Source organism: Rana temporaria, chromosome 2 (assembly GCF_905171775.1).
Source record: "Rana temporaria chromosome 2, aRanTem1.1, whole genome shotgun sequence".
NCBI lineage: Eukaryota > Metazoa > Chordata > Amphibia > Anura > Ranidae > Rana > Rana temporaria.
Window position 1 is genome coordinate 140,058,248 of NC_053490.1, and position 22,979 is coordinate 140,081,226.

Sequence of the window (22,979 nt, forward strand, 5' to 3'; positions counted from 1 at the left end):
TAGTAAAAGAACGTATCCAGCAGCCTGCACAGAGATAACTGCGTCACAGAACAGATCATAGTGAAGTGTAACTGTGTGTATTGCATGAGAATTCTGCATACAACCCCAGCACAGCTTGTTACAGCTCCTCACAGTATACAGACACTCTTCACTGCTACAGTCAAGCCTGTGTACTGCAGGCCATCATGAGTGGAAAGGGCTCAGTGTGTGATGAAACACCACAGCATGCTTCACACAGAGAAAGCCAGGATGAGGACCCAGAGTCCACTGCATTGACCAAACGCTCTGTGAAACCCACTTGGAAGGTTAAAGAGAACTATGAATCCATGAGAACTGAACTAGCAACCAGTTTGAAGCAGATTTGGGATAAAATCCTCACCCACATTGATGTGATTTCATGTCCCAGCCATGAGGTACTGCAACTAGAGGGCGCCATAAAGCATCTCTCTGCCTCATACGAACTGTACCAGACTACAAGCAACAAATATAAAACTATTCTGCAAAGCATCAACACTGAGGAGTCCTTAGAGCAACTTAACAATGCCCAGCTTCTTAATGAGGAAAGAGAAAGCTTTATCCAGCGAACTAAAGCAAAGGCAGAAGCAAAATTAATGCTGCCACGGTACACTGTATCTCACAAATCTGTATCCACCAGACGTTCTAAAGGTTCCTCTAGATCCCGAAGTTCAAGGCACTCAACGCTTAGTGAACAGCTAATGAATGCCCGCGCCGAAGCAGAGGCTATCAAGGTACGGGCCGCATATGCAAAAAAGAGAGCAGAAATGGAAACCGAGGCAGCGCATCAAAAGGCAGTAATGGAAACCGAGGCAGCGCATCAAAAGGCAGTAATGGAAACCGAGGCAGCGCATCAAAAGGCAGTAATGGAAGCCGAGGCAGCGCATCAAAAGGCAGCAATAGAAGCTCAAACGGCACGTCAAAGGGCAGCAATTGAAGCTTTAAAGGAACAGAGCAACTACGAGGCAGCTGCAGCAAAACTAAAGGTTTTGGAACAAGCTATCGGTGCAGATGAAGATGCTAGCGAAAGGGTCAGTGTCAAGGCAGATGTAGAAGATCCTTTTGAACGCACTAAGAACTATGTTCTAAACCACAGCAGTGAACACTCAATTACCTCCACGTTTCACGGCAACGCAAGGACTTCACCACATCATCAGGTAAAAGCTGTTCCAGCCACTTCCTACATGCAAACCCACCCCAGTGCAGCTCCCGACTGTCATGCTGATCCCGCATATGTCACAAAACGGCACACTAATCCGCAAGCAAGTCGCCAGCCTCCTGCTAACAGTACTGTTCCAGACCTTCACCCAACAATTCAGCTGAATGCCCTTGCTGCACCATATCTTCCCACGTCTCTTTGCAACGATACCATAAACAATGCTATCCACAACAATCAACCAGCAACCTCCTATGTAAAGTCAGAGGCAACAGAGGTAGTAAAGTACTTACTTCGACATGAGCTCGCCAAGTCAGGCCTAGTAAACTTCGACGACCATCCTGAAAATTATAGAAGCTGGAAAGCCGCTTTCAAAACTACATTAGGCGGTATCGGTTTTACTGCCGATCGTGAGCTGGATCTGCTGATCGGGTTGCTTGGCCCACAGTCAACAGAACGTGTCAAGAGCCTCAGGTCAGTTTACATCGACAATCCAACTGCAGGTCTCACCGCAGCATGGGAGCGTCTAGAACAGACTTACGGTAGTCCTGAAGCCATAGAGAATGCATTGCTCAAACGATTGGAAAATTTCCCAAGGATATCTGGTAAGGACAATATAGAGTTCCAGAGACTCAGCGACCTTCTTCTCGAAGTCCAGCTTGCCAAAACTGACCCTAAGCTACCTGGCCTCAGTTACCTGGACACCGCTCGAGGAGTTAACCCTATCGTTTGCAAGCTTCCGCATGGCCTACAAGAAAAGTGGATCCAAGTTGGGTCATCATACAAACGGGAAAACAAGGTTTCCTTTCCCCCGTTCTCCTACTTCTGCAATTTCGTCAGGAACATTGCTGACACCAAGAACGATCCTAGTTTTGCATTCAGCGAGTTCAATACTCCCTCACCTAAAGGTGACAACCTACATACTAGCTACAGGAACCGCAGAGGTCCCGTGTCCGTTAGGAAGACAGACATTATTCCCACTCCCGCCCCAAACAAGAGCGGCAAGATCGAAAACCCAAACCGATTATGTCCCATCCACAAGAAGCCTCATCCCCTCAAAAAATGTATCGGTTTCAGAAAGAAGCCCCTACACGAACGAAAGGAACTCCTAAAGACTTTTGGGGTATGTTATAGATGCTGTGCTTCCACCGATCACTTTGTCAAGGAATGTAAAACTCCTATCAAGTGCATAGAGTGCGGTTCCGAGGACCATGTGCAAGCACTCCATCCTCTTGAGTCCAATCCTTCACAACATGCAGACCTTCCTCCTGGGCAGAACCACAGCGGGAAGAGTACAGATCACGTACCTAATTCCACCATGGTATTTTCTTCGTGCACTGAAGTCTGTGGGGAAGACCACTGTGACAAATCTTGCGCTAAAATATGCCTAGTGAATATTCATCACAAGGATCAGCCAGAAAAGACTTTAAGGGTGTATGCTATCTTAGACGATCAAAGCAATCGATCGCTTGCACGATCCGAACTGTTCGATCTATTTTGCACAAAAGGAGAGGTTCACCCTTACACCTTAGGCACTTGTAGTGGAACTACAGAGGTTTTTGGAAGAAGGGCTCATGGATTTATTGTGTCCTCCCTAGAAAATAACCTACAATTACCCTTACCTACACTTGTAGAGTGTAACCAGATACCAGCCAACAAAGAAGAAATACCTACACCAGAAGTTGCCTTCTACCACCCTCATCTAAGGTCAATAGCCAGTGAAATCCCACCACTTGACAAAGATGCTAAAATCCTTCTTCTGCTGGGAAGAGATATTCTAAGGATCCACAAGGTACACAGGCAGGTCAGCGGACCTCCAGAGGCCCCATTCGCCCAGTACCTGGACTTAGGCTGGGTCATCATAGGCAACGTCTGTATAGGCAAAATGAAAAGGCCTACTAACATTTCTTCATTCAAGACAAATGTATTGCCAAATGGTCGTAATACTCACTTTGAGCCATGCCCACATCACTACTGGGTAAAGGAGAAGGTAACTAGCTGCAAGTTGCGACATTGCAACGCAAACCTTTCCCGCACCTACGATGACAGCTTTGGTTCTACAGTTTTCAACGTAAGCAGTGAAGACGACAAGTTGGCTCCTTCGGCAGAAGACAAAGAATTCCTTAAAGTAATGGACAATGAGTTCTTTCAGGAAGATTCCAATAGCTGGGTAGCACCCCTACCCTTTCGCCTCCCGAGAGAGAAGCTACCAAACAATCTACATCAAGCAGTCAAAAGATTCTCCTCCTTAAAGCGTACTTTAAGCAGGAAGCCAGAGATGGAAAGACATTTTGTGGACTTCATACAGAATATCTTCGACAGGGGTCATGCCGAACCCGCACCCCCATTGAAAGAAGGAGAAGAATGCTGGTACCTCCCTTCCTTCGGTGTGTATCACCCACGAAAGCCAGACCAAATCAGAGTTGTCTTTGACTCCAGTGCCCAACATGAAGGCTTCTCACTTAACGACATGCTCCTCACAGGGCCCAACTTGAACAACAACCTCATTGGAGTCCTAATTCGCTTTCGTCAAGAACCTGTAGTGGTGACGGCCGACATTCAACAAATGTTCCACTGCTTCATCGTCAAGGAAGATAACAGGAATTACCTCAGGTTTCTATGGCACAAGGACAACGACATCAACAAAGAGGTAATTGATTACCGAATGAGGGTGCATGTCTTTGGGAACAGCCCTTCCCCAGCTGTAGCAATCTATGGACTAAAAAAGACAGCTCAGCTTGGAGAAGCTGAGTATGGATCCGATGCTCGTCAATTTGTTGAAAGGAACTTTTACGTAGATGACGGGCTCAAATCCTTTCCTACTGCTAAAGAAGCAATTAATCTTCTTACCAGAACAAAGGAGATGCTAGCTGTAGCAAACTTGAGACTTCACAAAATTATATCTAACAGCCAAGAGCTAATGAATGCATTTCACCCTGAGGACTATGCCGCCAGTGTGAAAGACCTTGACCTTGGGTCAGACACACCCCCTATACAGAGAAGTCTAGGTCTGCTGTGGAACATCAAGGCAGACACATTCACCTTCCAGGTGTCAACCTGTGACAAACCCTTCACCAAGAGAGGAGTCTTGTCCGTAGTGAACAGCATCTACGACCCACTGGGATTTATAGCCCCAGTCACCATCCAAGGTAAGATGTTATTAAGACAGCTTACTACTGATAACCTAGATTGGGACACTCCGTTACCTATTGAGAAACAACAAAGATGGGAGAAATGGAGAGGTTCTCTGAAGACATTAGAACAGCTCCAAATTCCACGTTGCTATGCCCCAGTCTCCATCTCAGCCGCTGTCCAGAGGGAAATCCATATTTTCTCTGATGCATCAGTTGAAGCTATAGCTGCAGTGGCCTATTTGAAGACCTCAGGAGTTAATGGAGACATACACTGCAACTTTGTTCTAGGCAAGACAAAGCTAACACCAAAACCCGCACATACCATACCCAGACTTGAACTTTGTGCAGCTGTGCTAGCAGTGGAAATAGCTGAAGTCATAATGAGTGACTTAGGCAGGAGTACCGGCTATACCCGCTATGGCGGGGAGAATATCACTATCACTATTGACTGTGCTACTGTTGAAGTCCCACGATTATAAACGATAGACTGCAGGACTCAAGCCATCTGTTTTTTGGACGTCATGTTTCATTGTTCATTTACTGCGTACCTTCTTGTGTTTGCGGGTATCTCGTATCTATGGTTTACACACCAGTTTTACCTTTAACGTTTCTTCCCCTACAGGTTCAAGTTGGACTTATCTTTATATATGTAATAGACTTTGAAATCTAAAGATTTCAGGCGGGGAGTGTCATGTTACATGATATTATTTTTATTATGTACTGTCTCTTTAATCCCTATCTAGTTTGACTCTTGTGGCATTCCTTAGTTTGCATGCTGCTCAGTCTCCTCCCCCTCTTTTCTGTATCAGTCATTTCAATGCTGTACTTCATGTGACCTGTATGTTTCTTCTACCTGCATGTAAGAATCGTTCTTTTACCTGTTGTAACTTGCATTCTACGGATCATACGACGAATAAACATCGCCAGATCTTCTTTCATGTGAGTTGTGACTGAGTAAGCTATCTGGAAAGGTGATTTGGGATGGATAATCTCTTCAGGGCAATGAGCTCCATGTGCTACTGAAAAATACATTCATAGCCTTAGCAGCCGATCCAGAATAATGCTAAACAAAACTACTCTTTTTTACTCCTGTTTTGATAATTACGAATAGGACTAAGCAGTGACCTTGAAATTTAGGAAATTGTAGGTTGCTCTCAAAGTTCGATCTCTAGTGTGTGTGTGTGTGTGTGTGTGTGTGTGTGTGTGTGTATATATATATATGTGTGTATATGTGTGTGTGTATGTGTTTATATATATATATATATATATATATATATATATATATATATATATATATATATATATATATATATATATATATATTATATATATTATATATATATATATTATATATATATATATATTATATATATATATTAGGGGTGTTGAAAATGATCGCCGCATCGATGCATCGCGATTATGCCTGTCCCGATTCGGCATCGATGCGGGTATGCAGCCTAATCGATTATGAATGACGTCATTCTGGCTCCTCCCCCTCGCCCGCACAGCAGCGTCTTTTCCGGTCATGACACACGAGTGACCGGCTGGCTGCGCCTGGTGCCGTTCCCCTTATTAGAGGATGTAGCCTAATAAGTATTCTGCCCGGCCCTTCACCCACGCTCTCCCCCTTCTCAGGATGTGTACCTGTGTGGAGTGACACCGGTCATCTCCCCGATGGGCTGGCGCAGATCACTGCACGGAGCTGTGAGACAGATTACTGCAGCTGTCTTATCACACGTGGGATAAGGAATAGCGTCGGCTTCAGAAAACAAGCTGTGAGGAGGGGGGATGGTAGGAGTGCTCCGGAGGTGAGATAAGTCTGTCAGTCTGCTTGATTTATGTGAGGGGTGAGTGCAGAGAAGTGGCATATCCCCCCCCCCCCCCCCATTCAGTGTATACTGTCTGTGTGCCTAACACATTGGGGGCTGAAAAAAAATGTTTCACCAGTGCTAATGAATTGATGTAAACTGAACACCAACTGGGAAAATTGACATGCTAAACAAAACTCCTGTGATACCGTAGGATCTTTTTGATCATTCCTATTACATATAAACATGTACTGGTCCAGTCCCTCCATGGGTTTTATCAAATAAAGTTTGTTTTTCTTTATTACTGTCACTAATGGATTGACTTCCATCTGGTCTTAACCCATTGAGTGCTGACTCACATTGGGGGCTGCACAGTGCACACTCCTTTTTCTGTCTAATTTCTTCCAAAGATTTCCCCATCACTTCTCCCCTCTGGAAACATGCAGTGATCTGCAAGCAGTATATTATTTCTTGCTGATTGGAATGTCTTCCCTTTTCTTTTTTTTGCACTGATGTTGACCTGTTTACTATCCAAGTTGCTGCCAAAAGACTAAAGGGTATTATTTTTTCCTTTTAGTATATAAAAAATATATCATTTACCTGCTGACAGTCTCTTGTACCATGTCTGCAGTCTCTGACCGTCTGCAGTCTGACCGTCTCTTGTACCATGTCTGCAGTCTCTGACCGTCTCTTGTACCATGTCTGCAGTCCCTGACCGTCTCTTGTACCATGTCTGCAGTCCCTGACCGTCTCTTGTAGCATGTCTGCAGTCCCTGACCGTCTCCTGTAGCATGTCTGCAGTCCCTGACCGTCTCCTGTAGCATGTCTGCAGTCCCTGACCGTCTCCTGTAGCATGTCTGCAGTCCCTGACCGTCTCCTGTAGTATGTCTGCAGTCCCTGACCGTCTCCTGTAGCATGTCTGCAGTCCCTGACCGTCTCCTGTAGCATGTCTGCAGTCCCTGACCGTCTCCTGTAGCATGTCTGCAGTCCCTGACCGTCTCCTGTAGCATGTCTGCAGTCCCTGACCGTCTCCTGTAGCATGTCTGCAGTCCCTGACCGTCTCCTGTAGCATGTCTGCAGTCCCTGACCGTCTCCTGTAGTAGTTCTGCAGTCTCTGGCCGTCTCCTGTAGCATGTCTGCTGTGTTTAGACTTTGCTACATGCAGGAAGTGTGAGTGTGTGTTGTTTTTTTTTTTTTAAAACAGATAGAAAAAAAATGGAGTACTTAAATTTTTTTTGATGAAAGCCATGCGCACTTGCGCTGCAATCGTGATGCATCGTGATGCATCGCGGAATCGAATCGAATCGAATCGTGGACTTGATAATCGTAATCGCATCGAATCGTGAGACCGGTGAAGATGCGCAGCCCTAATATATATATATATATATAAACCTTTAGCTAGATTCAGAGAGACTTAGGGGCTGGCGTATCAGTAGATACGCCAGCCTAAGTCAGAATTTGCGTCGGCGCTAATTTAAGTGTATTCTGGCAACCAGATACGCTTAAATTAGGCTCAGATACGAGCGGCGTAAGTGTCTTACACCCTCGTATCCTAAAGTGTAATTTTTAGGCTGACCGCTAGGTGGCGCTTCCATTGCGGTCGGCCTAGAATATGTAAATCACTAGATACGCCTATTCACGAACGTACGCCCAGCCGACGCAGTACAGATACGCTGTTTACGTAACGCATTAGCAGGCCTAAAGTTATTCCATCAAATAGCTGGAATAGTAATGTTAAGTATGGCCGCCGTTCCCGCGTCGAAATGTGAACATTTTACGTCGTCTGCGTAAGTCGTCCGTGAATAGGGTTTTACGTCATTTACGTCCACGTCGAAATCAATAGGACCGTGCGGCGTACTTAGCCGCAATGCACACTGGGATATGTAGGCGGACGGCGCATGCGCCTTTCGTAAAATACGTCAATCACGTCAGGTCAAGCCCCATTAACATAAAACACACCCCCTCAGCCGAATTTGAATTAGCCGCCCTTACGCCCGCCCGATTTACGTTACGCCGCCGTAACTTAGCAGGCAAGTACTTTGTGAATCATGTACTTGCCTCGCTAAATTACGGCGGCCTAGTGTAAATGCCATACGCTACGCCACCGCAACTATGCGCTCGCCATCCTGAATCTAGCTACTTGTACCTAGAATATATTATTTCTCTATGACTTGATGTGTTTCTAATTGAACAGAACTAAAGCTTTGGTCCTGGAATTACTGGCTGCGGTGTGTCTGGTCCGGGGAGGACATGAAATAATTCTATCTGCTTTTGACAACTTCAAAGAGGTAGGAAATCCTATTATTTTAACCCAGTGGTCTATAGGTTTTCTGTAACTGTAAAGAAACTGGGAGCTCTACCTATAACTACTTTTGTATCCACAATCATATTCTCTGTTTCTTTCTAGGTCTGCAAGGAGAAGCATCGTTTTGAGAAGCTCATGGAATATTTTAGGATTGAAGACAGCAACATTGATTTCATGGTAGGTCAAGCACCCAGTTGATGTGCTTAGTAATTCTGAATAATAGGTTGCTTCCCTTTGCTGACAAACAAACCTTTTTTTCCCACAGGTTGCCTGTATGCAGTTCATTAACATTGTTGTCCATTCTGTGGAAGACATGAACTTCCGTGTTCACCTTCAGTTTGAGTTCACCAAGCTGGGCCTTGAAGAGTTCCTAGAGGTAAGAATTAATTGTTTTCCTACACTGACGTTACTCAGGGGTGGACGACTCAAATGGCTCTGATGTGACTAATTTTGTGTATTTTCATTCTCCACAGAAATCTAAACACACGGAAAGTGAGAAACTGCAGGTGCAGATTCAGGCCTACCTGGATAACGTGTTTGATGTAGGAGGTCTGCTGGAAGATGCAGAGACGAAGAATGTTGCACTTGAGAAAGTGGAGGAGTTGGAAGAACATTTATCCCATGTAAGTAGCAGGTTACTACAAAGTGATAGTTATTATTGTACAAGATTTATGTAGCACCAACAGTTTTGCACAGCACTTTGTAAATTAAATGGAGACAGTACAGTTAAATTTACATTACCATTGCACAGGACTGATAAATATATGAATGTATGCAGAGCCTCTTGCGTAACTACTAGTTAAAGCTGAACTCCAACTAAATATATAGGTGATATACTGTATGTGTACCATTTTCCTGCCAATATTTTTGTGATAGAACTGTCATATCCTTGCCCTCGGTCTGTTTACTGGACAATTCAGAAGCAGCATTGATCATGTCACTTCTGTGATTTTTTCCCTCCTGTTAGCATGTTAGCATTGTTAGACCAACTGCATACAATAATGTGATAGAATAGACCCCTTGTTCTCTGAAACTGCCTGCTTTTCCATGACCTGGTTATTCAGTGGAATGTTGGGAGGCAAATGAAAATATTTCATTCTAAGTTATAGCTTGGTCATATTCATCTGAGTTTGTTCTGTCCTGTAAATTTTGTTTAACTAGAACAGAATACTCTGCTATGATAAGCTGCGAAATGTCATCAACATTACAGAGCAAGTCTAGTTGATAATGGACCAAACTTACTGAGAACCTTAATAGACTATGTTAAGAGGTACATGGAAATTAGCAACTAAAACAAGCCAGTGCACTCTAGCCTCACATATAATAGGGAGGCAGGAGATCCAGGGGGCTTTTTACAAAGTTGGATGACTTCCGGCCACTTTGCGTGTTAGGATTAGCTTGTGCAATTCACAGGCGTTGTTCATCTGTTTTTATAAAGCTGGCTGGTGAATGCAGCAAATGAAGAAAATGCTGGAAAAAAAATTATATTTTTAAAGCAGAACTTTGCACTCTCAATACACATTGACTATTTTTAATTTATACTGCTAGCATTAGTAAACGGATAGGAAAATATGTCATATTTACTTGTTTTAACATTTCTTTAGTTACTTTATGGTTTTCAGGCTTAGGCAAATGATGTCCTACATCCTAGGAAAAGGGAGGAAAGGTTTTCTTAGCTAAACACACCCTCCTGTCTGCATGTCTGAGTTAAGGGCAGATGGATTCTAGCAGGGCCGATCCTAGGGTCACAGGCTCCTGGGTGCAGAAATATTTCTGGCGCCCCCACATGGGCGAGGTCATTTTACTAACCCCTCCCCTGTACAAATGTTTCTATGGCAATGACTCAACCGCAGAGATGCTCCACCACAAAGTCTTCATTACCCTGAGATCCCTACATGATCTGTTAACAATAAAAAAAATACAGGAAGAAAAGCAGAGTACTTTATTGAGACCTGGAGGGGGGCCTCTCTGATGGACACAGAGAGGGCTTCTGTTAGAAAGTCTGTTAGAAAGAGCCCCCAGACATACTACAGACATGATAAGGAGATGTTCAGAGACTGCAGACATAGTACAGGAGATGGTCAGAGACTGCAGACATAGTACAGGAGATGGTCAGAGACTGCAGACATAGTACAAGAGATGGTCAGAGACTGCAGACATAGTACAGGAGATGGTCAGAGACTGCAGACATAGTACAGGAGATGGTCAGAGACACCTCAGTTCTGGACGGACATATACCTTTGCTCAGAACACTAGTTCTGGACAGACACAAACAAGGAGAGAAGGAGGGAGGGGAGAACTCTGCCACTTTGGCGCCCCCACCTCTGCAGGTACCTGGGTGCAAAGCACCCTGTGCCCCCTTCCTAGGATCGGCCCTCGATTCTAGGATGTAAATGCTATATGAATCATCTGCCCTTAGACCTCATGTACACTGCTGCTGGTAAACGGACGTTTAGGAGCAGTTGGGCATTTTTTTCAACTGCTCCTGAACTCTCCTCTGTTATCTTATCAGTACATGTACACAGGGTCGTTTATAGTCGTTTATAGGCTTTTTTTGGGCGCCAAACACTTCTAAACGCGGTAATTCATGTTTAGCTGCGTTTCGTTTACAGGCGTTTTTCATTTTTGGCTATTTTGAAAAAATGTAGTATTTTTTTTTTTTTTTTTTTTTTTAAACGCGGCATGTAAACACGGCAAAGCGGACGTTTTAAACGTGGGTTACTATCTGTCAAGTTAAATCATTCAGGAGAGGTTGTAAAAATGTCCCGTGTACATGAAGCCTTACTCTAGAGAGGTGTTTTTCAAAGTGATTTCTTTACAAAATAAAACATGGAGAGATGGATGGATGGGGAGGAGTTTGCTTTAAATATTAAAAATAAATGACATGTTTTTGACTTCTGGTGCTCAGATGTAGTTTAGTTTCACTTTAAGTGTTATTGAGCTCTAACATTGTAAAGTTTTGACAGGATGTTATTACAGTCATACAGAATTGTCTGTTCATACATTATAGCCATCTTCTAGTACGTGCATTCACTATCTTTATTTACGTTGGTGCTTTGGCTTGCTTCATCCAGTTATTTGTTGTTGGCCACTAAATTTAATGGGTGGCATCACTTACCAAAGACAAAAGGAAGGGCATGGAGGGGAGGCACAAAATGTTTGTCCTTGCTCAAGTTAGTATATTTACAATAGCGTGTCTTGGGTTTTGTCTGAGAAGACTGCTAAAGGTATCTGAACTTATCTCAGGGTGTCAGCATTAATATCCCATTGACACTTAACAGAGTGAGAGTGTATTGCTGCCTCATATTCATTCAGACTCTACAGTCTGACCTAATGCTGTTCCCCTCTCATTTCAATTAATTTGGGGGGGGGGGGGGGGAGATAATAGCATTACACTTTAAAGTCACATTAAACACTTATAGATCATGTTCACAAATAGCTGACATTTTAGTGGGATGTTATGGAAAAACACATAACCTTTACCCACAGTGTGTCTCCACAACCCCCAGACCTCTTGTGCAGTATAAACTGTTGGTGGCAATTCTTTCCACTTCCTCTTGCTAAAAGTTACACATTGCACAGTGTGTGATTTCTCTGTTAAGGTTGGAATTGAATGTTTAGATAAAGAAAAAACGCTTTTATAGTTTAGCTTCATTAAATTATGATGCATCTCTAGTCTCTAGTAGTTTATACATTGAACCATATTAAAATGTGAACAGACACCACGCTTGGCTTGAAAAATACAAAAAATATGAATCAAAGTTAAACATTTTTGTTTAAAATTATATAAAGTGCCCGTGCTCACTTCCACAATAATAGATATATGTGTGCTCCACTGTTTGGTGTTCAGACCAGGTGCCCCACATGGAGGTGCACTCACCCTAGATTTTGACCACCTATCTCTAGTGTGGTCACTTGTGTTTTGTGGGGAACCAAGCCCCTGGATGGTGTCTTTACTGGCTGGTCACACTGCAATACATCAATGGGGAAAGAAATGACAGAGTTTAACGCTATGGGCTCCCCCCATAGCGTTAAACTGTAATTTTAATGGTATAAAAGTTGCCAACAAATAAGGGTTTGACCACATCCGCCTGAGGAATTTATCCAGGGAATCGAGTCAGCACTGCAAGCGAGCGGTCACCAGTGGATGCCGGCCAGACTATTCCCTCACAAAAATACACATGCTGAACACACCGGTTGCCAGGATTATTAGGCACCGGAACATGTGAATGTATTCTTGTTTGTGTGATCGGCTGGCTTCTGGCACTGTGAAGGTTAACTGCAACCGCTGCTAGAGAAAAAGTTGCGCCACTCCACCCATCTTCCCCTGCCTTCTCCATCACCCATTCACAGAAAGCAATGCATTGTGGGAGTGTAGTAATACAAGTTTTGTGAATGGTGGAGAGGGAAAAAGGGGTGCTGGCTAGGAGCACAATTTTTTTTTTTTGTTGTTGCAATTAACCTTCGCAACACCAGGCGACAGGCACTCAGGACGGCATCTGTCCATTACAAGTGGCACAGTGGGAGCATTTTAAGCAGAATCGGAAACCTGCAGGTAATGGGATACTTACTGTGACGGATCTCAGATACCCCAGGTGGGCACATCCACCAGACCTGTGTCTCCTGTCCTCCAAACGCACCCACAGCTTCGCCATAACCAGCCCTTAACCCCTCAATCGTGAAACAAGCCACACAGGTGTTGAGGGATAAACATGCAAAGTATAAACTGTTTATTAAATACAAAACATACACTTTTACACACAGGGACACTCCCTTTAGCCTTGTCATAGAGGGGGTAGGGGACAAGGAAGAACCAATGGGAGCTCAACACTTGTACATTGAAACATAAAGGGATTATGGTAAGCGGGCAGCCCCTCAACACACGTCCCCTGCGGAGAGATGTCTCCAGTCCAGACCCAACACAATTAAACACAGCAAGAAGAGGGAGGGGGATGGGGGAGAAGGGATGTAGCAATACATTATCTCAATGCCAGCTTGTCCGCAAGTCTCTCGGTCTCTTCTGGGCCATATTCTTTGGGTAAGAGGCCAGCCCACAGTCCCTTCCAAAACACACTGTGACAGTGGCTTCTGTCACACTTACCATTACATAGAACTATGTTTTATAGAGCTGTATGCTCCCTAATAAAAATAAGGCTATGACTTAATGTTTTTTTTAGCATATACTGTATAAATATTGCAGCTGAACTTCATCTTTTGTTAGACTTTACATAGCTCATTTGGTCCAGGTTGGCCCATATTAACTATATCCCTCTAGCTGTGCGGTATAAACTGTATGTAGCTGCCGCACTATGTTCCAGGTTTGAGCCAAGAACTTCCGGTCTCATTCCCAGAACACAGTAGAGTCTATCACAGCGGCGCTCAGCCATTCATAGGAAGCTGTGTATTGTATCATTGAATACAAAGCTTCCTCTGATTGGCTGAGTCAGAGGTTGTGACATCATCAGCCTGCCTCTCTGACTCCAGGACATAGTTCGTTTGGGCCAAGCAAACTAAGTAAAGTCTAGCAAAATATGGATTTCAGCTTTAAATGCACCCATGACACCTCAGTTTGCTGCTGAGCTTTCTAATAAACAGCCCACTGTCTGCATGAAGATACATTTTTAGAAAAAAAAAAAACTGGTCAAAAATTAAACCACAATGCACATGATCCTGACAGAATATCATGGATTGCGTCATGTTTCCTCCTTGGAGTATTTGCTAGATTTCTGGGGATTTCCTTTAGTGTAGAAAAGAAAAAAAACTCAGCATTTCTTTCACTTTTGATTCAGTGATATTAGAGTTGCTGTTGGGAAGATTTCAGAAGGTACTGTTGTTCGGAGCTGCCTAAGGATCCAATAACTGCAATTATGATTTTCTTGCAGATGACGGAAAAGCTGCTAGATTTGGAGAATGAGAACGTGATGCGAGTGGCCGAGCTGGAAAAAACGTTATTACAGAGAGAGAAGGAGCTGGACATGATTAGGGTGAGCTACAAAGAGAGTGTGAGAGTGTCTTATTACACTGATGTCTGTATAGAATGCGCATGCGCATGCGCGACTATGAGTCTTGATTTCTTAAAACCCAACTTTGGCTGTAACATTACAAGGGTGGTTGGGAAATAGAACCTGTCTGTGTCTTCAATGGTGGGACCTCCTGATCATTTTTAGTTTAGGTGGCATAATTTCAAGGAGATGGTGTAATATCCATCCGAGGACAAGCAATCTTTGTGAGCCAGTGGCTGCAGAGCATGCTGGGACCTGTTTTTCCTGCCACAAGAGAAGACTACAGGATGTCAGAACCTGACCTAGAAATTCCTGGCCTTACCATGTGGACACTGGCCACCCTTCATGGGCACACGTGTCCATAGAAATTGCAGTTCTTGCAGGATTTATGGCTGGTGTACCAACAGCAAGGCACATTGATGTGCTCCTAACATCCCTATACATGCAGATGTGCTGTCCCAGTTCACTTGATGTTTTTCAAAATGTTTCTCATGATTGTGGTATTTTTGCACTGGGGTAAATTAAAGCAGCTGAGTGTGACTCTTCTGCTCAACTGCGGCTCTTTTGCTCAACTGCGGCTCTTCTGCTCAACTGCCGTCTTCCATTTGTTTGCTTAAGCATTTTAAGTTTGTTTTTCATAACTGCTCTCCTGCTCGGGTATCACTTCTTGTTTTTTTTTAACCTCGAGGTTCGGTTTCTTTTTTTACACGTAGTGACTTGGGGATTTCCCGGGATGTCCAACGACTGTAAATTCTGGAATAATAATGTACTGATCCCCTATTACTGTTTATTACATCTTGCATCACAAAAGTTCCCTGATAAAACATTTTGCATGATCTGAACTTATTGTTAATGAGTAATTCCCCCTCTTTCTTCCCTTTCATGGCTGCTATTTTATTATTACTTTAATTTGTAAAATTTGTAAAATTACTTTGCGTTACTTTTCATTTTTTGTTTTGGATAGAGTGCAGAGGGATTAGAACTCCGTTTATACTGCTGTCTGTGCCTCCGTTAAGGAGATTCACCGTCTGTTTGTCCTGTTTATCATTAAAAGTAAAAGAAAACCCTAAACTTTGGGTTGTCCCCAGTAAAGTAATATCTTCCCATGGGGACACTAGTTCTGGTGACCTGGGGGTCTCCAAGGAATTCCCTTTCTTTGCAGGGATTTCCTGTCATTTCCTGTTTGGCTATGGGACAGGAATTTAAGGGAAATCTCTAGAATGGGACAGAGATGGTGAAAAAAATCGAACCCTCCCTTGCGCTATCCAAAATGTGGAAAAAAAATTGTACATAGTTCTATTTTCTTTATAACACTATTGTTTTCAATTCACTTATTTTCCTGACAGTTATTTTTGCAAAGTTAGGATTTTTTTCGATTTTGTTTTGATTTTTTTTCTTTACTAAAGCTGCTCTTTATTGGCATGTTCTATTTATTTACATGTTGCTAAAAAATTATTAAAGTACAATTAATTGACCTTGTTAGGACTAGGATAATTTGTGCCATTGTGACCAAGGGATTGTTTTTCTGTTTAGCTACAACGTAGTGCTTAGTCTCTCTCTATTAGGCAGTAAGAGGCTGAGGTTACTGATAACATTGTTAAAGTGTTACTAAACCCACAACCGTAAAATCAGTCTACATATGCAGTAAAGCATGATTGTTGTTACACTCACTGTAGAACCTAAGGGGTTAATCCTGCGCATTGTGTAAAAAGGCTGATCTTATCTTTGATTCTTCCACTGTCCTCAATCCATCTCCTGACAAGACAGAGCCTTTGGAGTCACTCTGCACGTGCTCAGATTGGTGTGTATTGCTAGAGAGTTTTTTCTTTCCTTGGGAGGGTGCATGTGATCAACACAAGGCCAATCGGCTCTGTCCAGACAAGAGGATTAGGGGTCCTGCAGCCTCATAGGACAGTCCTGGGTTTAGTAGCACTTTAAATGTCGATGGTCACCTGATGTGATTGGCTTTCAGTCCTTCACTGTTGCTGTGTCTGTTACAAACATACTGGCCACATGAAAGTGTACACTGCATGTAAACGTAGACATTCTTGTACACCTTTAGTATTTCCTGGGACTAGATATTTGTCCTTGTCCCTAAAAACTTTACTCTCCGTGAATAGTGGATCTTAAAGTTCTAAAACAAATATTTCAGTTATTTGATAGATGTCGGGGAGTTAGGGGGACTCAGTGAGATTTATGTGCTTGTTCTGCACACCTGCTGGTCTTTTATGAAGTGGACGTGACTGTTTTTTTTTTGGTTGGAATTTTTTTTTTATTGAAAACACTTCAAGATGGGCAGAAGCATCCAACATTCTGGGTGTGGATAGAAGTAGAGTCTGGAATTGTGGCACTGACATCTCACTGTTGAAAAAGCCAAGACTTAAGCCGGCCATAGATGGACCGATTTTTCTTTCCTGCAACCACAGATTGCAGGAAAGAAAATCACTCAATTCACCCATCAACACAGTCAGTGTTGATGGGGGAATCCCTCTCATGGAGGGGCTCCCCCCACTGGGAGAACACATAATGATTATTGTTGGCGGATATAACCGAAAATCGCATGATGAATCCAACAGGCTGGTGTCCCCAAGTTAATCAACTTGGATACATTCAGCCAGCCCATACATGGTTCAAATCTCGGACAGTCCCTGCTGAACGGACCAAGATTCGAACCATCTATGTCCAGCTTTACTACATGCTGAAAGCTGACCCATCCCACCAAGCGTCACCTCTACCCAAGTGAATTTACTTAGTTTGCATTGGCCATGACACTATGGATTTTTTTCTTGTTTTACCGCAAGCATTCACAACTTTACTTAGGCTCATGTTTTTAAGGTTTATTTACTAAAGTTACTAAAATAAAATCTTGGTTCCCAGATTCGAATCTCTCTGGCACTTGTTTATGGACAGTAGTTGAACCTGCTGCTGTGTCCACATTATTACACTCTGTCACATATAAACCAGCTCATACAGTACATTTTTATATTTTAATGGACAAAATGTAGGAAGATTTATATATATTAGACTCCAAGAAAGGAGTGCCAAAAATTTTCACCATTTCCCCAGCAGAGCCCCCCTTCTTTTCCGAATCACAGACATTCTTTTCAAATTGCTGATTGTTAATTTCCTTTTTATCTACATCTCCAGGAAACGTATGAGACCACAAGTCATCAGGTGAACACGCTAAGGAAAATCATCAAAGAAAAGGAAGAAGCATTTCTGCAGCTCCGCCAGCTGGAGCACGCCAATGCTCTACAGCAGCAGAAGTTTGGGTCTGCTGGGACCATCCCCCCATCATTTGCTGGCCTACCTGGAGACATTTCATTGATTGCAGACTTTCCACCTCCTCCACCCCCGCCCCCACCTGCACCAGCACCTCTACCTGCAGCACCACCTCCACCCCCTCCCCCACCTCCACCTCCACCACCTCCTCCAATGCCAAGTAAGGATGGCACTTCTAAACATGTTGAGATTTTTCATTCATTTGCACTGCAATTGGTTCATCATTTTGTAATCATCTACAGTTAACATTATCCCTCCTGTTTAAACAGCACATCAAATATAACATATTTAATTTTGGAAGGTGGGGTGATTTTGGCAACTTTTGTGTGCCATTACACTTCTCACTCAATTTCTAATATGAACATATGCCATATAATGGATAGAGTCTCATTAGACTTCCTCCACTATGTTCCTGATACTGTGCCTGTCAGATTGTCTCAGAGATTCTCTTGCTTACGTCATTGGGCCAGTCAGAACTGACCGACACAGCATTAGAAGCAGTAAATGGAGAAGGCTGACAAAATAATTTTTATTGGGGGTTACACATGGGTAATTATGACTCTGGTCAGAGCCTTTAATGCCAGGTTCACACTGGTACGGTACCACTGTCATCCTACTTTGCCCATCGACATTGGTCCTACATCGATCTGACTTTGATTCTACTTCCATTCGACTTGAATGAACAGGATAAGATTTTGCTCTGACTTTGAGATGGTCCGACATGTCCTTTGACCAATCAAAACAATCCCAGTATGACGTAAATTCCTTTTCCTGCTGCTGTAATCACCATGTCGGATGTCTCAAGTCGGATAGTTAGGACAAGGATCCGACTTTGATCCGACTTCAATGATATTGAATAGTCTGAAAACGGACCAAAGTAGTGTAGGAACCTTTTTTTTAAGGTCGAACTGACTTATGTCAGACCAGTTAAGATGGCTCTCATAGGGAGCCATTGATTTGTACACGTCATGCGACATGTGCTCTCAAAGTCGCAGCGTATGTCGCACCAGTGTGAACCCGGCCTTATGGAATTGAGATCCCTTATATATAATGGCAAAATATGACTAAAGCTAGAATACAATTTTGGATTATTATGTATGCCTTGGGTGAATATGTTTTGGGGGGTGGCAAACTCCCGCGGGAGTCGGACGGGAAAGCAGCAAACCCCATCTCCTGCCGATGGGAGATGGATGGGAAGGCTGCAATTCCCCCCGAGAGACGGACAGAAAGTCGGCGATCACAACACCCAATGAGAGATGGAAAATCGGAGGTCTCCTTATCTTGGGAGGCAGATGACAAGGTGTCCACACAAAACTTGGTTTGTAGCAGACCGTATGCATGTCATAAACTTTTTAACAATGGGCACCTGTCAGATTTTATAATGACCCTAAAATTTGCACCAAAAAAATTAATATGATCACTGACTCACCTTAGTGTCATGAGCTCCCAGCTCCCAATTACTCCAAACAAAAGAGGAGATGGGGGGGGGGGGGGGGGGAGCATGCGCAGTCTAATCTAGATGGTACAGTAAGTAAGTATTTTTATTAAACCACTTTTTAAAGAAAAATTCCAGGTTTAGCACTTTTTACATAATTACATTGGTGCAGTTTGGTCCAGTGAATGTATGTATGTGCCATACCTGTGGGATCATCATGGAAGCTGGAAATAGCTGTAGTAGGCATTGCTTGCTATGATGGTGATCTCCACTACCTTTCAGGTCCCATGCGAAATGGCTGCATTATGAACACAGGAGGTTGTTTCTCTCGGCATGGGAACCATTCAGAGAATGCTTTTTATTTTTTCAATGAATGGAAAGTGTTCTCCGATTGAACAAGGTGGAGATCTCCACCTCATCCAATCAGAGAACACTTTGCATTCATTGAGAAAATTGAGTACTGTTTGTGATACTTTATTTGCAGGAACATCCATATTTTCAGTACCCACTTCTTCAAGGTTCAAGCAGTACTAATGCACACATTTTTAGCAGAATGTTAATAAGACCATCTCTGAGGGGGAAAAAAAAATCATACAAAGCAATGGTGTGACTTCATAATCCGAATCAAGTTTCCTGCTGAAAGGCTTATGTCTGAGGTTGGGTGGTTGCCTGAAAACCAGCATTGGGGGTTAGTGGAATATTTTAGCATTTCATCCTCTGTTATTATGGGTTGCAAATCTTTGAATATCTTTCTTATTACTTACATCTAGTGCCAGATTGTATGTAGTTACTTTTTTATTTTTTTTCTCTTTTGTAGTGGAGATTTCCGCTTGGGGTTTTAAGGGCCCTGTTTATGCTTGTATTGATGGTTTTGTCCTTGTAACCATTCTTATTGAAGGAATGTGCTAGTATTCTGAGATGTTTATTTTCTGTCTGCTGGGTCCAAGCATATGGGGCCGCGTACACACGGTCGGACAAAACCGATGAGAATGGACCAAGGTTCAGTTTCATCGGACCAAACCGACCGTGTGTATAGCCCATCGGTCTGTTGTCCTTCGGTCCAAAATTTTAAAACATGCTTTAAAATCGAACCGATAGGCCGCTGCCCGATCTGTCCAAACCGATGGTTAGTACAGAAAGCATCGGTTCAAAACCCGCGCATGCTCAGAATCAAGTCGACGCATGCTTGGAAGCATTGAACTTAGTTTTATTCAGCACGTCGTGTGTTTGACGTCACCGCGTTCTGACCCAACGGAGCAGTCACATCGGTTTGGAACGACTGTGTGTACGTGGCCTTAGGGTGTATCTGATGGCCTAGCTGTGTATGATGGAACTAATGGAGAGAGTTACATATATCAGTTGGTTTCCTGTATAGGGAGGTGTATAGCTTGTCATCCCTGATGTATACCGTGATGTCTAGGAAATAATGGTATATCCACCAGAAAAAGAACCACTAAGTTGTTGCCAACATCTCCAAAAATATACAGTAACAAACTGCTTACCCCCAAGTATGGGATTTTAAAGGCAACAAGAGATCTTCAAACTAGGATACAATGTACAGTGCTTTTACTATGACATACTAAAAGCATTGGAAAAAAAAACAATCAAAGGGCTTGGTGTGAGTATCCTCTTCATTTCGACACGTTTCAGAAAAGATTATTTTCTTTCATCAGGGGCACAGTAGCAGAAGGGTGGCAGAATGTCTTATATGATTGGCATTCATAAGTGACTGTATCTCAAAAGACATATACACAAATTGTTTGAATTGTCAAATATCAGAAAGGTTGCTTAACATCCAAGAAATAGTTTTGTAAGAAAATAATCTTTTCTGAAACGTGTCGAATGAAGAGGATACCCACTCACACCAAGCTATTGATTGTTAACAGAGTACTCATCTGTTGTTCATATATTTTAACTGTACTATATTGTATTGTTTTTTTTTCCCCATGCTTTTAATATGTCATAGTAAAGCATTGTAAAATTTATTCTAGTCTGAAGACCTCTTGTCACCATTAATATCTCGTATTTAAGGGTTTCCAGTTTGTTACTGTTGGTGTCTAGGAAATGGACATGTGTCCTTTTCTAGTTTGAACGATGCGTGAAACGTGTTGATCAATCGGTCCATTATTTTTCTTCCCCTTTGTCCATATGATGAAATTATTGTGATAGTATCTGTATGGTGTTAAGAACATTGTCCTTCAAGTCAGCCATAAATGAGTTTGCTTATTGGGGTGCCATTTTACATCCTACACACAAAACATAATAGACTAAAGGTAGACCTCAGTATTCTAAATCACTATCCAACAGTTTTACGACCCCTCTCACCTCTTGACTTTTCTCTCCTCCGTCTTCCTGCCTTACTTTACTAACCATACAAGTTTAATTACCATTGCTGTGTAGGTTTGTGTGTTTTTTTCTTTCCCTTTGCGTTTTATCTTTTGCTAAAACTTTATGCATTAGTACTGCTTGGACCTTGAATAAGGGGGTATACCCCAAAAGCTTGCGCTAAAAATGTGGATGTTGGTGCACATAAAACAAGTATCACAGACAGTACTCAATGGTTTTTGTTGCAAACGCACTAATACGCCTACAATCGCCTCAAGCATTGAAATAAAAAAAGTATTCCCTGATCTGAATGGCGCTTGTGGCCATCGAGTGACCACCTGTGTTCAGTAGGCAGCAGTCCAGCCGCTCAGCATGAGACCCAGAAACTACCGGCAATTACTGTAGTAGTGGTGCTTAAATACATAAGGCACATAGGGCCAGATTCACGTAGCTTGGGCTACCATTTAAATTAGGCGCGATCCCGCGCCGGACGTACTGCGCATGCTCCCGTCGCAAATTTCCTGACGTGCTTTGCGCGAAATTACGACGCGCCGACGTCAACAAAGCACTTACGCCGGGAAAAAGAAAACATTTAAAAAAAATTCAAAAGCGACGCGGGAAAGACGGGCATACTTTAACATGGTGGAGTAATTTTCCACCATGTTAAAGGTGCACTATCTTTGCGACGGAAATCTAACACTTGCGACGATGTAACGACGGGAAAAATCTTCGTGGATCGCCGTAACTCCTAATTTGCATAGATACTCTGAGAGATACGACGGAGTATCTGAGATACGACGGAGTATCTGAGATACGACGGAGTATCTGAGATACGACGGAGTATCTGAGATACGACGGAGTATCTGAGATACTCCGTCGTATCTCCTTTGTGAATCTGGCCCATACATACTTATTTGGGTCCAAGCTGGAATAATGTAACTAAAAAAAATTGCCAGATCTGGAACTCGGCTTTAAACAACCATATGTGTTTAAAAATACCTACAAAACATCATTAGTAAAATAAATAGACAGTGTTGTCTTATAGTCTACAGACTGTGGCAGTCTCCTATCTAGCAGCATATGTGCGTACTAGTAGTACCATGTGCATAAATGAGAACACATTAGTACAGTCACGCAAGCACCTCATTGTCTGATGCATAATTGATTTCCTTAATCGCTGTAAACAAAAAGCTCATAAATAGAATCCAGTATAAAAGAGCATAAAAATGTTAACCATTTTATGATCACTTGCAATTCGCTTTTGGGCAAGAAAATGTATTTGTATATCATGTTTTATAAATGTGATATTAAGAATTGTCTCGTTACACTAGAGCATATATAATTGTAGCAAAATCTCATTAAGTTTTCTATATAAAGGTATACAGTAAAACCTTGGATTGCGAGCATAATTCATTCCAGAAACATGCTTGTAATCCAAAGCACTTGTATATCAAAGTGAATTTCCCCATAAGAAATAATGGAAACCCAAATGATTCATTCCACAACCATTTATTCAT

General features: G+C 42.7%; 1 protein-coding gene across 5 annotated transcripts in view; it reads left to right on the forward strand.

Annotated features, from left to right (window-relative positions):
- FMNL3 (formin like 3) overlaps window positions 1-22,979 on the forward strand; it is a 157,682-nt gene that overhangs the window by 117,293 nt on the left and 17,410 nt on the right. For all 5 annotated transcript variants that reach the window (XR_005747407.1, XM_040341211.1, XM_040341210.1 and 2 more), the window contains 6 exons: window positions 8,308-8,401; window positions 8,521-8,595; window positions 8,684-8,794; window positions 8,892-9,041; window positions 14,301-14,402; window positions 17,568-17,862. Coding sequence is in view for 4 of the 5 variants with exons in the window: in XM_040341211.1 (XP_040197145.1) it covers window positions 8,308-8,401; window positions 8,521-8,595; window positions 8,684-8,794; window positions 8,892-9,041; window positions 14,301-14,402; window positions 17,568-17,862 (827 nt within the window). In the remaining variant the exon portion in view is untranslated. The remainder of the gene's footprint in view (window positions 1-8,307; window positions 8,402-8,520; window positions 8,596-8,683; window positions 8,795-8,891; window positions 9,042-14,300; window positions 14,403-17,567; window positions 17,863-22,979) is intronic.